The following is a 15,496-nucleotide window of genomic DNA, read 5'->3' on the forward strand; positions in this document are numbered from 1 at the left end:
CAGTACTTGTGGTAACTTGCTTTAGGGGTGCACTTCTAATTAATTTTAATTGACATAAATGGTTTTGTTGATAAATACTAATTGCATCCAGTGAAAGTGCATCATCAAGTATTGGATGACTCAAATGATCTACAGTATCTGGATTGTTAATTAAACAGTATCTGTTGTTGATCTACAGTATCTGGTTTGATTAAATGCCAAGCATTTTATCTTAGTTATTTCAAATTTTAATAAACAGAAAATTAAACCGATGTTCTAGAGTAGAGCTAACATATTTTAAAGGATATAATTTACAATCATATTTAGGAACTAAGTGCTTGTTGTAGATCTTAAAAGTAAAATATTTTATCTTTATATCCTAAAGTATTACGCCAACACTCATTCAAAAACTACAGCAAATATTTCTTTAAAATTACTCCATTATGAAACAAAAGTTAGACAAATTGCAATGTCTAATTCAGTTCTGTTCGGAAGACACATCTTTATACTTATATGAGGTTATATAACAAATTACTATTTGTTATCAAAAAAAGATCGTTGATTAATTTTAGGAGTTCCTGTAAATTCTTCTGATAAAAAATTCATTAATGCGTTTTTGAAAAGCCCAGTGCAGAAGAGAAGATAAAATAGATGAGCTAGATTTCCTATTTTGTTTACTATACTGACTTAAAGATTCTATACAAATTTTCCCGTAAAAGTAATTATTATTCCTACTTTAGATAGTCTTAATTTATGTACTTATAGAACTCTGTTATAAATAAAAACAATACTGATGATTTAATAAAAATTTGTGTATTAGGTTTTTTTGAAAAAAAAAATCTAATGTAGACATCACATGACTTCCTTGTATATCTACTAAATTACATAAACACATTTTTAAAAAATGAAAAACACATAAAATTTTATTTCATTAATAGCTTTGAATATTTTTTTATTATTATTTTTTTTTATTATTGAATTATTTATCGTAAATTTTTTTTTACAATCAGAAGTTAATAATTATTAATAAATCAATATATTTAAATTTAAAAAAAAGTTAAAAAAAGGAGATGAAGTCTGATTTGAATCAATGTGCCTTCCCCTAGTAAGATCCAATTAGTTCATTAAATAAAATGTTATTTGGCTGTAACTCTGGAACCAATATCATAAGTATCACACTTATGATACATCTTTGCTCTCAATGAGGACTATTGCTGCAGTTTAAAAAATTTCCAAATCCAAAGCTTTTTAGTTCAGTTGATTGCAATCAAAAGGGGAAGTGCACAACCTAGATATTACAACAGTCCTAAATCCAAAATTTCAACATCCTACAGCTAATCATTTTTCAGTTATGTGAGGTGCATACATACATCTGTATGTACAGACGTTACACCGAAACTAGTCAAAATGGATTCAGGGATGGTCAAAATGTATATTTCCATTGAAATCTGAAAACTGAAATTTTTTGCGATTACAGTACTTCTTTGTATGAAGTACAAGGAAGTAAAAACAGTTTTATTTTATGATCTTCATTAGAAACTGTTGTCAGTTTTTATGAAATCTTTATCCCTCTCTTTATGCAGTATATTTTCTTATTGCATTATGTTAAAGGATTGAAGGCTTGACTTCACATGATAAGTTGCGCTTAAATTTTAGTTGCAGACAAATTTTGTTTTTGTAGATTCATACCGTGAAAACAATCCATAAGCAGAGCCACCTTCCCAAACTACTCTAACACTAAGGGCTGTACTTCCAAAAATCTGTAGCATAAATTCAGAAAGGAAAGGTTGGATAATGAAAATAAAATTAATTTGTTACTGAAGAGGAATACAAATGAATCATAAATAAGACAAACCCAGAGGTGTACTTCCAAAATTTTCCTAGGTGTGTCTAAGGGAGGGAAGCCCACTGTCTGGCATCCCTTGAAATACATTATTATCTTTGACCAGTGTATATGGAAGCAGCACCTTAATGATAATGATTTAGCATTAACCAACTCTAATCTGCTTTACCTCTAAATACTAAAGCACGATCTGACCTGAGAACAGGATGAAGTTTCCTTAAGAAAAATTATTGCCCCTCCCCCAGAATTAAGTGGCATGTGATTTTACCCATCTATACTATAGAAACTCTTCAGCATGACTCCTTGTATTGGAAAATTAAAATATATACTGCTGTATAAGTAGAATTTGAAATTCAATTTAAAAAAAAAATAAGCCAATATTTTCCAGGAGATTAAGAAGCTCAGTTTTATTTAACAGACATTTCAGCCATCAGAAAAAAGAGTCCCTGAGTCAGTCCACAAACAGCCTTCCTTTCTGATAAAAAGAATGCATTGGTTCTTCAGATTCTGGTATCCTCAGCATGAAGAACCCAATAGACCTTGAATTCACAAAACCAGTAATGGGGAAAAATGGATCAGTCAATAATATATAAAATGGATTAATGCCGAAAAGACAATCTACTCTGATGTATAGATTTGGGTAATTTACACTGTCCTGCTCGGTAACAATAGATGAACAAATAATCCATAATAAAAATCCTTGACAACCAGTTCCATAAACCATAATTATTTATGTAAATTTTTCATATGTAAAAAGTGGCAGAAGCTCAAGTTTTCCTAACAATTTACTATTTTTAATGAATAAATATGCTTAAATAAAAAAAAATTAAATAAATACAATAGTAAAAGTTTGCTCCTAATAAAATTTTATCTTGGATACAAATATTTAAAGTAACACATTCTTATGAAGTTGATTATTCATTCAAAGTGGCAATTTGAAAAATGTACTCTGTTGATAACACCTTATGGTAAATTAGAAAAATTCATTAAAAAAAAATAAACATTAAAAACTAAAAAAAACAAAAAACTGTACAATAAAGAACTAAATATGTAAAATAATTGACTAGATATATATTGCTAAAAAGTATGGTGGATGGAATGACTTCTGAAAGTAATCAAGCAGTACATGATGAGGTCATATATATAACATTTGTCATAACACTTTTTGTGACTGTTATCTTTTCAGCCTCACAAAATCCCAGGTTTGCTCCTGAAAATTAATTGTTCATAACTAAAATAAATGTGTAATATAAAGTGGTGCCTGATTGTTTGATAAAATGTAATTCTACAAAGCTCCTACTACACTGATTTTTTTTAATAGTTTTAATTTTCAAGCTTCTTCTTCTTAATTATACTAGATATATATCAGGTATTGTAGTAAATTTCAGGAAAGATTCTTTTAGTAGTTGAAACTTTACCACTTGAAAGTAATTGTACACACAAAAGTATTAGTTATTGCATAAGTAGAAACTATTAATGATAAAAAATGAAAATATTTTTTTCACTGAACTGATTATTAAAAAGATTAGAATATAAGCAATTACATACAATGTAAAAAAAAAAATCAATAAATAATCTTATTACACATTAATACATAAATATAGATTTAGAAAATAAAACTGTTATTTCGTTTCAGCTTCAATCAAATATTTTACTGTCAAATTCAACTAAACCTGTTGCTATAGCAAAAATACCACCTAGAGAGGGAATAAATTGCACTGTCAGTGGATGGGGTGAGATGAGTGCATCGGTAAAGGTACATTTTCTTAATCTTTTAAAAACCTTTTTAATAAAATATCAATAAAAAATGTTAGATTTAAATCTGCATAAGTTTTGTTTTGTTTGAAAGATTAATCTATCAAGCAAATTTTAAGGATTTGAATTAATAATGAAAAAATTATAAAAAATTCACACATTTTGGAATTTATAGTAATTTGACTATTAAGACGTAAGTTTTCTAAATTACTGTATTACCTAGTAAGAAATATCAAATAAGTAGTCGAGTCAGCTTTATAATCCTGCTAATTTTTTATGTGCTGAAAGAATTTGTAAAGGATAAATCAGGTCAGTAGGAAAGATATATTCAGTTGTGTTTGTTTTTGTTTTTCCTGGGTGAAAACGCTTTCGTCTTATCATCGCCCTAACACGATATATTTGTTATAAAAAATATTAAAAACTGACAAATAAGGATTAAAATCTAGTAATGTAAAATTACATCTTAAAACGAAAGGCCTGTAATGTATGATAAAAGGGAAATAAAACCCCCAGTCGATAAAACATTAAAAAAGTAATTAAAAAGAATAAAAATTACCATACTGTAAATGCCAGACGATATTCACAGTCGACAAGAACAATATAAATAATTAAATCCTTGAATCAAGATGCATGGTCTTTATAAATCGCAAGACAGTCGATGACATCATTAACTTATTCCAAAACATATTTCGCATGACAGCCCATAATTTAAACTAGCGACGCAAAGTCACAAAACAGATACAGTTCACAAGGATGTAGTGCACTGTTAGAAGGCGCAAGCACAAAGAGGTGTATCTCTTTGCATCATTAGATATCCATGAATGAGCCTAGTGCCCTATTCGTAAACGGCAAATAATAATCTAATCTTGACGGTTAATTTTGCATGAGGATTGACACGGTGTGCTTAACTGGATGAAGTTTATTGTAAATAGTAGAATCCCATTCATTTTGCCACTCATCGTAAACTACCGGCTTCAGGAAACAGACAAGATCGTTAGAAGCAAAGCAATTGGTAAAAGTAAGCTTCTTTTACCGCACTATCTGCGTGCTCATTGCCTGAAATTTCAATATGACTTGGGACCCAGAAGAAGCTCAGTGTTGCATTACGTCTAGTCATTTGCGAAATGAATCAACACACTGAATCTCACAAACCAGAGTGTCTGGAGTATACGTCACTAATCATCTGTAAGGCACTCGTGGAATCCGAACAGACAAGTACATATCAAAATGTTGGGCTAATTATACTTAAGGTCTTATTAATACATGCTGGTTGGAGAAAATTGTATCAAAGGTTGTGCGAATTGGTTGAAATCCGAGCCACGAAGGAGTATATCATTTGCTTCCGCCTATTCCAAAGAGATGGCTCACCACTGTCCACCAGCAGACTTACCATGGGACTTGAGCGAAACTCATCAGAGGCAAGACGGATGAATGAATGATAGACTCCATCGAGTATCTTTAGAGCGGTGGTCCGTGCCGACAAATAAGCTACGCAGCCGTATGTATTGGGAAACCGACCAAAGCTTGGTAGAAGCGTAACATGCATCTTCTGCCCAACGGCTATTAGATAGAATCCTCAGCTTGTCTAACACTTTTAGACATTTTACCTTCATCTCTTTCAAATGTGTTCGCATGTTAGTAGTTGGTCAAACCACCTTGTTAGAAATCTTACCCGCGTGTATGCCTCAACTGGTTCCCTACGTTCCCTCAACCGGGAAAAGCAAATGCACTTCGTTTTTTTCGGCGAAAAAACGAATCAAGTAGCTTTACACCACGATTCTAAGCGGATTATTGTGTTTTGAAGCAATCTGTCACCTGTAGATAACGTTCTACAAGCTACCTAAATAGAAAAATCATCTACAAATATAGAACACAAAATGGGATTTGCAATTTGTTATACTATTTTATGACAAACTAAGTAATACTTAGGACACTTCCCTGAGGTACTGCGTTTTCCAGTGTGAAACTTTCAGTTACCGTCACTCCAACTCAAACAAGGAATGACTGACTACTGAGGAAAGCCCTGATAAATGCGAGATTACCTGGTACATTCATAAAGTGTATTTAGAATACCTCTCCTCTATGAAAAGTCAAAAAATCTGATGTGGACACTGTATGATTTACTTGTACGCCTATTAAATTACACATACACTTTTTTTTTTAAATGAATAGTACATAAAATTTTGTATTTCATTAATAACTTCTGACATTTTTACATATTTTTTATTGTTATTGTTGAATTATTTATCGTAAAATTTTGTTTACAATCAGAGGTTAATAATTATTAATAAATCAATATATTTAAATTAAAAAAAAGGAGATGACGTTCGATTCAGCCAGAGGTGCCTTCCCCTTGTAAGATCCAAGTATTTCATTAATTAAAATTCTATTTGGTTATAACTCTGAAACCAATGAAAATAAGTACTACTTATTATATCGTTGAAAATCTCTCGATGAGGACTTATTACTGCAGTTAAGAAAAAGTCCAATTTTTCTGGACACTTTTGGTTCAGTCGATTGCAATCAAAAGAGGAGATGCACAACTAGATGTTACAACAGTGCTAAATTCAAAATGTCAACATTCTACGACTAATCGTTTTTGAGTTACGAGAGATGTATACGTGCGTACAGTCGTCACGCTGAAACTAGTCAAAATGGATTTAGGGATGGTCGAAACGGTTATTTCCGCTGAAATCTGAAAACGGGAATTTTACGCGATTTTTACTAAGAAAGTAAAAATACAGCAAACAGGTGTAGGCGAAATAAAAAAACGTTTTGAATAGCATCTTCCAGAGAAACTACGTGATCAACCCAACGGAAACCGCTTTGTTCTGGGGCAGTTAGGGGCGTTTCTCTCAAGGTACCACACTACATGATGGTTTATCATTTGTTCTATCACCTTACACAGGGTACTGGTCAAGGACATAGGACGATAACTTGTGGGGCATGATTTATCTTTACCAGGTTTCAGGACGGACATTACCAATGACTCTCACCAAGAATCTGGAAACAACTGGTCAGAGAATATTCTATTATAGATGTCGTAGTGGACTATCTGGGAGGTGTAATAACATACTGAGTCTGATATTATCGTTTCCGAGGGAAGTGACATGAGAATTATTCAAGACAGACCTTAGCTCATTATAAGAAAAGGGTATGTTAGTCATTTTGCGAGTCCAATCACCAACGGGATATTTTCTACCTGCAACTTATATCTCACAAACTCAGGACAGTACGATGATGTAAGTGAAACTTACTTGAACGACCTTCCAATGTGTTCTCCACATCATCTGTCGCGGTAACAAGGTCTCCGTCGCTTTGCAGTCCAATTGGCTGGGGTGAATATACCGATCCACACATGGTTTGAATCTTTCTCCATACAGCAGATGATAGTGTCCGAGAAATAGATTCGATGTAATTCAGTCAAGATTTTCGTTTAGTATACTGAAACACTCAACGGCAAACAGCCCTGGACTTGCGGAAACAGTCGTCGATCTTAGATTGAAATTACGTAAAGCCCTATGCCAATCCCTTAGTACCCGCCTGCAGTCTTCATCCCACCACGGCACAGCTGGCCGCCTTGACTTTCCAGATGTTAAAGATGTGAATGTATTCGCGCTATCAAGAATCTGGTGTAAACTTGGCAAGCTGGTGGATCACTCTACTGCTCCTGTTATAATCGTCGAAGGAATTCTTGTATCCGATCCAGTCCGCTTTCTGAACTAACCATCTTGGCTGACTCTGAGGTAAATTATTGTTATCGACTGAGATTACAACCAGTCTATGATCACTTCCAAACAGGTTTTTTAGAAATACGTCAAGTAAGATGTAGGAGTAAGTTTGCTGAACACAAGGATAGATCGATGCACAAGAATATGTACCTGATGAAAATGACATAAACGCGCATGATCCATCATTCAAGCAAGTTCTGCCTCAGTCAATCAACTATATTTCCTTGGAGAGAATATGATAATGAGCCCCAAGAATGGTGATGGACATTGAAATCACCAGTTATTAGGCAGGGTGTAGGAATTTAAGAAAACAGACTGGACAGACCATCCTCATGTATCAGAATTTGGAGGAAGATATACGCTGCAGATATTCATTTTGAATGGCGTCAATATCTTCATTGAGATTGCAGGGGTGTTTGTTGCTAGCAGAAGGCTATTCCGATTCTTCAGGAAAACAGCTACACCCTCAGTTAAATGGTTGCATCTTTCGCAGACATATCCATGAAAGGGCATATCATCCTGGGAACAGAAGCGAGTCTCTGCAGACATGGAAATTTCACTTGATAAAGTGTGATGAGTTTGTGACTTTATACTGTATAAAATTTACATGTTGTAGTATATACATCTTTGCACATCTACTATTTTCCTATAAGGTTTACGTGTTTTTAAATACTACATATGGTTATCTGCAAAGTTTATCCTGACATTGGATGTAAATATTTGAGTACTTTGTGGTTGTGGATGAATGTGTACCCAGTTTTCCCATGATTGTACCAGATGAGAAAACTGAACCAAACCGACTTGTATTACAGTTGTTTGAGGTAACTTTTAATGCTGCTACCGTACTGCAATTACCACCATCATTATAGGTTGTGTTTGTTACTATTCTTGTTGTAGACTTCCATACTTTAGGAAAGTACAGTTTTGTTCTTGGCAGTTATGTTTTCATAAAGTGCCTTATATATTGCAAAATGATTGCTATAGTTGAAGCTTATGCGCATTTTGTATCTTTTCAAGAAAGTCATCAAATATTCACAGAATAATTGATGAAGGTCTTTATTCTTATAACATTTTGCATCAGGAGACTCTCAATATGATCCCTTGATTGAAAAGTGATATGCAGGGTACTCACTTCTAATATTTTTTTAAAAGAAATTGTAAATATGTAATCTTTTGCTAATGTAAATACAGAATTTAATTAAAATTATGTTTTCATTTTACATTTCATTCATAAAAGAGAGAGAGAGAAAGAGAGAGAGAGAGAGAGAGAGAGAGAGAGAGAGAGAGAGAGAGAGAGAGAGAGAGAGAGTTGTATTTATATGTGTGAACTTGGTATATAGTACAATGTGATTTTTTCTTCTTTATCAAACTTGTTTTGGCTCTGTGTTTCTCATTCATAGCACACAGCTATTAATATGAACTAAATATGTTATTTTATAAAGTCCCTCAATACACTTGTGGTGATAAGCTGACTATATACACATTAATAGCTATCTACAATAAGTGAAAATCTGTGAAGCTACACTGTTTGGGTCAATCTGTTGTGGTTAAGTAGGTAAGATGGAATTTTTTTTATATTTTGAAAGTGTTTGTCTAATATCTTTGTAGTATAGTCTAGAATTTTTTTTTTTTTAATAGAAACAAATATAAAATTTTATGGACTCAACAAGCATGCAAGAATAAAAACTTACAGCTAGCATGCAATGCTACTAATAAAATATGAATTATAAGAATTACTATTAAATACTACCATCAAAGATAATACTAATAATTCAAGATGGTGTACATAGATTTTATAAGGTGGGAACATTTTTGTTTTGCACTTGGTAGTAATCAGCTGATTTAATTACTACTCAAATGATGTTCATTCCACTTTTGTATCTACATTGAGAATAATGTCATTATGTACACAAAACAAAATCAAGTTCTTATACTTAAGTGTTGGTAAAAAAAGTAACAAGCATACTGAATTCCATACAAAGTTTTCTAATTCTCTATCACCAACCTGTCAACATCTGTGTAAGCTGAACATATTGGAGGTGTTGGAGATACTTCACAATCAGGTAGGCCCAGAACTATGAGGCTTGGCTGATAAATTTTTCACACTAGGGTGCTACACGAAGACAAAAGGTACTATCGAGTTGAGTGTGGCAGCATATGACATGATAGCTAAAATCCCTCCTCTACAAACCTGCAATTATGCATTGAAATCCATTTACCAGTTTGTTTTCAGTAACAGTTAAAATGGAGTCGAGTAAGGCTAATATGTCAGCATGGTTAAAATAGCATACAGTGATCAAACTTTTAACAGAAGAAAATGTGAATCCTTCGAATATTTTTCATCGTTTAAAAGCGGTTTATAGTAGTGAAACTTGACAGGAGTACTGTGAATAAGATGGGCATTGAAATTTCACAAATGTGAAGCTGGTAAAGCGACAATTGAGGATGCACCTCGCAGCAGATGACCAGTTTCTGTGACTGACAAGAAACATCGAAAGGAGGTGGACGATTTGCTTCAATGTGATCAATGAATCACCCAGCAATGAATCGCTATTCTGTTAGGCATATATAAAGAACGAGTAGGCCATATTATTGAGCAATAAGTTACCATAAAATCTGTGCAAGATGAGTACTGCGCAAACTCTGTGATGGCTCTCCCAATTGATTTAATGGTAACAGTTCGGGCAGTCGTGTGGAAGTTGCAAAAAGGCAGGGAGGCCGAGGTACTTGGGATGCAGTTCAAGCCGGTCCTGTACCAAAATAGAACAGTGATCACAATGCACTGGTTCTAAATTTCTTCAGTTGCCCATCTCCTTGCAACAGGTGCCCAGGTACTCTCCAACCTTGTGAACTTGAATCAATATTTGTTTCGGTCCACTGGCAGCTGATGAGCTGTGCGTCTGCAGGGAGGTCCAGTCAAATGAACATATGATGTTTGACTGCCCAGCTCTTGGGCAGGCCACCCTGGAACTTGGAGATCAAGGGGAAAATTGGCCACTCATAAGCGGCAAATCAATGTGGTGTGAGCTGCATTTTTGGACAGTGTGGGTCTTCTTTTATGCCATGCTTTGTTCAACAGGCATCAGTAGTTTACTTAAGGGAAAGACTCCTACCTCGCTCCTGTGAGAAGCTACCCAAGAGTTATGGCTGGCCATCAACCAATTAAAGCTCCAAGTGCTTTAATATTGGTGGACAGGTACTTGCTGGCATTCAGCAACCTAGATGTGGCAGCGAATTGCTGTCTTGATGAGATAAATTTAATTTATTGAATGTCATATATATTTTAGTAGTTGACGGGGTGCGCCTACCCATTTTAGAATATATGACAAGTGATCGGTGGGATGTGACACCATGCTTAGTTCACTCACGCAATTAGGTTAACTCTAGGAGCTAGTTAGGACACTGGTCGCTAAATTGATTTGAGGCTCAGTAGCCATTTGAGGCACAGACATTCAGTCTTATGCTTTAGGGTGACCGAATGCATAATTAGGAGAAATGCCACCACCCCAAGGTGGGTAATAAATCCCCAAGTAAAATAGTCCAAAGGAATGGTATCTGGAGATCTAGGTGGCCAAGCAGCTGGATCTCCTAATCTGATCCAATATCCAGGGTAAGTGATGTTCAAGAACATGGTTACATCTCAATGAAAGTGTGGTAGAGCACCTTCTTGTTGGAAACTGAAGCCTGCAGGAATCTGAGGCATGTCAAGGTACATGTGTCCTGTCACAGTGGGCCATACGAAAAAAAAAGACGGATCTGATAAGACCATTTTTGTGCAGTCCTAACCAGACATTGACTTTCAGTGTGTTTCATTTTTGATTGACTTTGACTATCATTTTTGATAACTGTATGGGGATTTTCAGTATCCCAAATTAGACAATTGTGTTTGTTAACTTTCCCGTATGTATGAAAGGTTGTCTCATGAGTATCAAGACAATTAGAATTGTTTTTTAGACAGTTTTTAGACAATTACCTCTGCAGCATACTGATATAGGAGGCAATCATTTGGTTTAGATTGAAAAAGGAGTTGTAACTTGTACATAGAGCTGCTTATGAACAATGTCATGAACAGTGGATCGAGGAATTTGCAGCTTGTAACTAGCCTGCCTAAATGACTTTCCAGGACTGGAAATGAATGCAATGCCTATATGATCCACAGTCTGGTCACTAACTGAAACTTTTGGATGATTTCCAGTTTCCGAAACCAAGCTTCCAGTCTCTTAAAATTGTATTCCACTAATGAATAGATTTGGATATAGGAAGTTCAATAATCTACTCAGTTTAATCTATGCTGTTAAACATACATAACTGATTGAAATGCCACTAACCAAAGCATGCACTGAACCTTCTATTGTGGAGTCCACATCTCGATTGAGTACTACTGCCTTGTGACGCTTCCGGTCGCCATACCCCCCCTCCCCTGTTCCTAGGCCTGATGGGCTTTAATGGGAACTATTGACTACAATTGCATTTTGAGTTGGCTTGCCTCCACATGCTTATTCCGCTGACCTTGAGAGTACACAGAACAAATCTCGGAGATGTTGACTGAGCCTATGTTTAAGAGATAATAACAGTGACTGGTTTCCTAAATATTGATCATTTCTTTTGGATACTTTTAGCGCAGACCCCTTTGTATGTATGTACATATTACATACACATACAAATCCCATAATAAATATTTTCCATGGTAGTCGTAGAAATTTTCAGCTAGCATTTCTTTTTAGAGCAGTGCAAATGTAAATGTTTTATTTTTATTGAAATTACAGATTACCTGTTGATATATATTTTTTGAGTGCTTTTTAAATATTTTGTTATTTAAATTCTACAGTGAATGAAATGTTTAGAGTATAATATGTTTATGAGTTCATGTATTGCTATATATAAATGCTTAAATAATAAGAGATTTACAAATACTTTAAATTTTACAAAAAAAAATAAAAAAATACTTTAACAAAAAATGCAAAATCATGAGTATTACTTTTTACAAAATACAGAATAAGTTTTATTTTAGCTTCAAGGTGAGTGACATTAGTAATACCACTGTCAAAAAAGAAGATGATAGTCTCAAAAATAATCTTTAGAGGCATATTTCCAATAATCAAAGAGGCAAGTATTTCAATAATTATTTTCAATAATTTCAATAATAATTTTAAAAAATAAATTTATAAAAATTTGAACCTCATTTTGTCATGCTCATTTATGAGTCCGTTATCTTCATCTTTTTTTTATTCTCTCTGATAAAAATTTCTGCATGGCATGAACAAATGTTATGTGGGTTATATTTTTAGGCACGGTAATATAATTTTAAAAAAAAACTATCTGCTACAGTGATATATCAGCATAATGAGTTTTCAGCATGTTTTCCTGATTCAGATGCAATTTTACTTTCAAATTTTTTCAATGTACAATTGTAGAGTATTTTATATTTAACTATTAAAAGGTGGATTCATTTCATATGTTTGGTTAGACTTCAAACCTTACAGCATTATAAGAAGGAAACTTCACCAGTAATCAGTGGTTCTATCTAACAATTATCACACTGCTCTTATGAAAAAATAAATAAGAGGTGTGTATATATAATATATATATATATTATAAGTGTTTCACAGTACAATAAAAAATCAATAATAATGTGGAAATAAAGAATGTTCAAGTAAGAATACTAAGTCATAAGTCATTTTATTGTCTTGTCTACAACTATAAATCAGTAACATTAGTCTATTACATTCATACAAAGATTTACACACATAAATTGTTGAGACAAATAAAGGAAGATTGAAAACCTTTAGGATTCGTCCTAAAGGAAGAAGATTGAAAACAAATTACACTAATTATAAGGTTCTAAAAAGCTACCACTCATGATGAAATAAGAAAACACTAATAGAAAGGTTCAAATGTTGAACAGGAAAACCCAGTAAATGAAGAAATATTTATTAAACATTAAAAATAAGTTTTCCAAGCTCATAATTGCTTCCAACTGAATAATTTTTTTTTTTCATTTATTGATATAATTTTTGCAATTACATTCATGTTGTATATTTTTCATTTGCAGTATCTGCCCAATCAATTACAAGCTGCTACTGTTGAAATAAACAACATGAACATCTGTGCTACTAATTATTTACATATAAAACAAGAAGTAGATAAAAAACAAATGTTATGTGCTTCAGCTACTGGAAAAGATTCATGTCAGGTATGTGCATTATTAAATTAGTTAATGAATATTTTCAATTACATTCAATATATAACAAAATTTAAAAAGAAAATTAAAATAAACTTTCTACTTTCTAGAAATGTAAGTATAACATGAAAATTAATCCTAAGAAGATAGATAAAGAATAAGTGAATGTAAACAAGCTACATGCTGCACATTATTACAATAATATTACTGAAACAAGATAATACGTTGACCTAGTTAGGAATTACTTCAGTGGAAAAAACATCAACTGATATAAAGAAAGAACTTACCAAGAAAAGTTAGCATTCAATAACAGAAATATTCTTACATCCAGTAGTTTAACAAATGTTATGTGTGTAATTTAGCCAGTATGTTTTAAATATATGGAATAAAGGAAAATGTTACAAAAATTGTAGCTGAAAAAAAAAGTTTATCAATAAATAAAAGATGAGGCCATTTTTTTTGTTTATTTATACAAATGCAATAGTTTCATAGTAAACAAACACTACAGGAAAAGATTAATTACAGAGATAAAGAATTACTGTCAACAAGTCTTTGGATTGAGAAAACAGAAAGAAGAAAAAGTATTTCATTACTTAAAATACAATCGTTCTCTGACCCTATGTACATTTTAATTTATTGCATGTCTAGTATACATGAATGAGAGATATGTTTTTATTATCTGATACTCGTTTTCCTGTTTAATCTAAATATTACAATAGAGAACAGATTTATAATACTTTTCTTAGTGTTCAGTTCCTAATTTCCCTTAATTTAAGTAAACTTTTAATTAACAAAAGATGAATTAATTATTCCTTATAGCTATATCAATTATTCTTTCCATTCTAAGAAATTCTGAAAAATATTTTCTGCCAAATTTGTTTCATTTTTAAATGGTTAATATTTCATCAGGTTAATTTAAAAGTATGGCGACTGGTGATTCTAGATAGTTAAAGAAATAACTCATTACTTGTTACTTGAATATTTAGTTTCAAGTGATGTATTGCACAGACACAAGATGGCTACAAAATTTGTGATCCATTCTCTGATGGTATAATATATCTAAAATCTATTAAAGTAATAATACCATTCTTCATTCTCAAATATTAATTAAAAAATTTCAGCAATTTGTGAGCAATGAGCAATACATTTTTAGACAGTTATTTTGAAGAAAAAAGGGGAAAAGCCTGTTGTAAAATTTTGCATAGAATGCTCAAAACTGAAGACTATTATGACTTTATATCTACCAGTAAAATGGATTAATGATAGATCTTTTATTCTAATTGCTACATAATAATATTTTGTAATATCATTTTAAATAATTTTTAAATAAAAAAAACAAATTATAAGATAAAAAAATACATATGATTAGTTAAGTCCAAATTAATTATTTCATTATGGACATATGAAATAATGTTTAAATAAATTAAACATAAAAAATTACTAAGAATAATTCACAATTCAGGTGTTACTGAAAATTATTTTAAGCACATATTTATAAACAAGTTGAATGGGATATAGAAAATCAGTTTTTTAAATGTTTTAATTATTATTATTATTATTCGAAAATTCATCTACATGAGAAATATTGTTTCTGTAAAAGAAAACCTTTTATTTTAAATAATTGGGTGGGAAGATTTTAAAAATGGTCTGGTAATTTATTAAAAAATGACAACAGAAGTATAATAGGTATCTTGAATTCTGAAGTACAGTGTTGTCATATACAAACATTTTTATTGTCTTATGTGGTAGGGGTATTATTTTTTCTTATTTTCTAAATAAGTGACTTTCTTTTTAGCAAAGATTAGACATTCATAAGTGTAAACAAAAGGATAGGAAAACGTATTTGATTTTCTGCATATAGGATTACAGAATTCATACTTATTAAAAACTCATTCTGATGTTTGAGGGAGCCCCAGAAAATTGCATTAAACTTTAGTATTAAGCCTAATAAATATTTAACAATGATGACAAGCATAGCACATTATCAAGGCGCTTCAAAACAAAACA

At 32.3% G+C, this 15,496-nt stretch overlaps 1 protein-coding gene across 1 annotated transcript in view; it reads left to right on the top strand.

The window, feature by feature from the left end:
* The window catches only part of LOC142329977 (trypsin beta-like), a 56,998-nt gene that overhangs the window by 37,109 nt on the left and 4,393 nt on the right, over positions 1 to 15,496 (top strand). Inside the window, exons 5-6 of the mRNA XM_075374967.1 lie at positions 3,459 to 3,578; positions 13,361 to 13,501. Coding sequence (XP_075231082.1) covers positions 3,459 to 3,578; positions 13,361 to 13,501 — 261 coding nt within the window. The remainder of the gene's footprint in view (positions 1 to 3,458; positions 3,579 to 13,360; positions 13,502 to 15,496) is intronic.

Source organism: Lycorma delicatula, chromosome 9 (assembly GCF_047948215.1).
Source record: "Lycorma delicatula isolate Av1 chromosome 9, ASM4794821v1, whole genome shotgun sequence".
NCBI classification, from domain to species: Eukaryota; Metazoa; Arthropoda; class Insecta; order Hemiptera; family Fulgoridae; genus Lycorma; species Lycorma delicatula.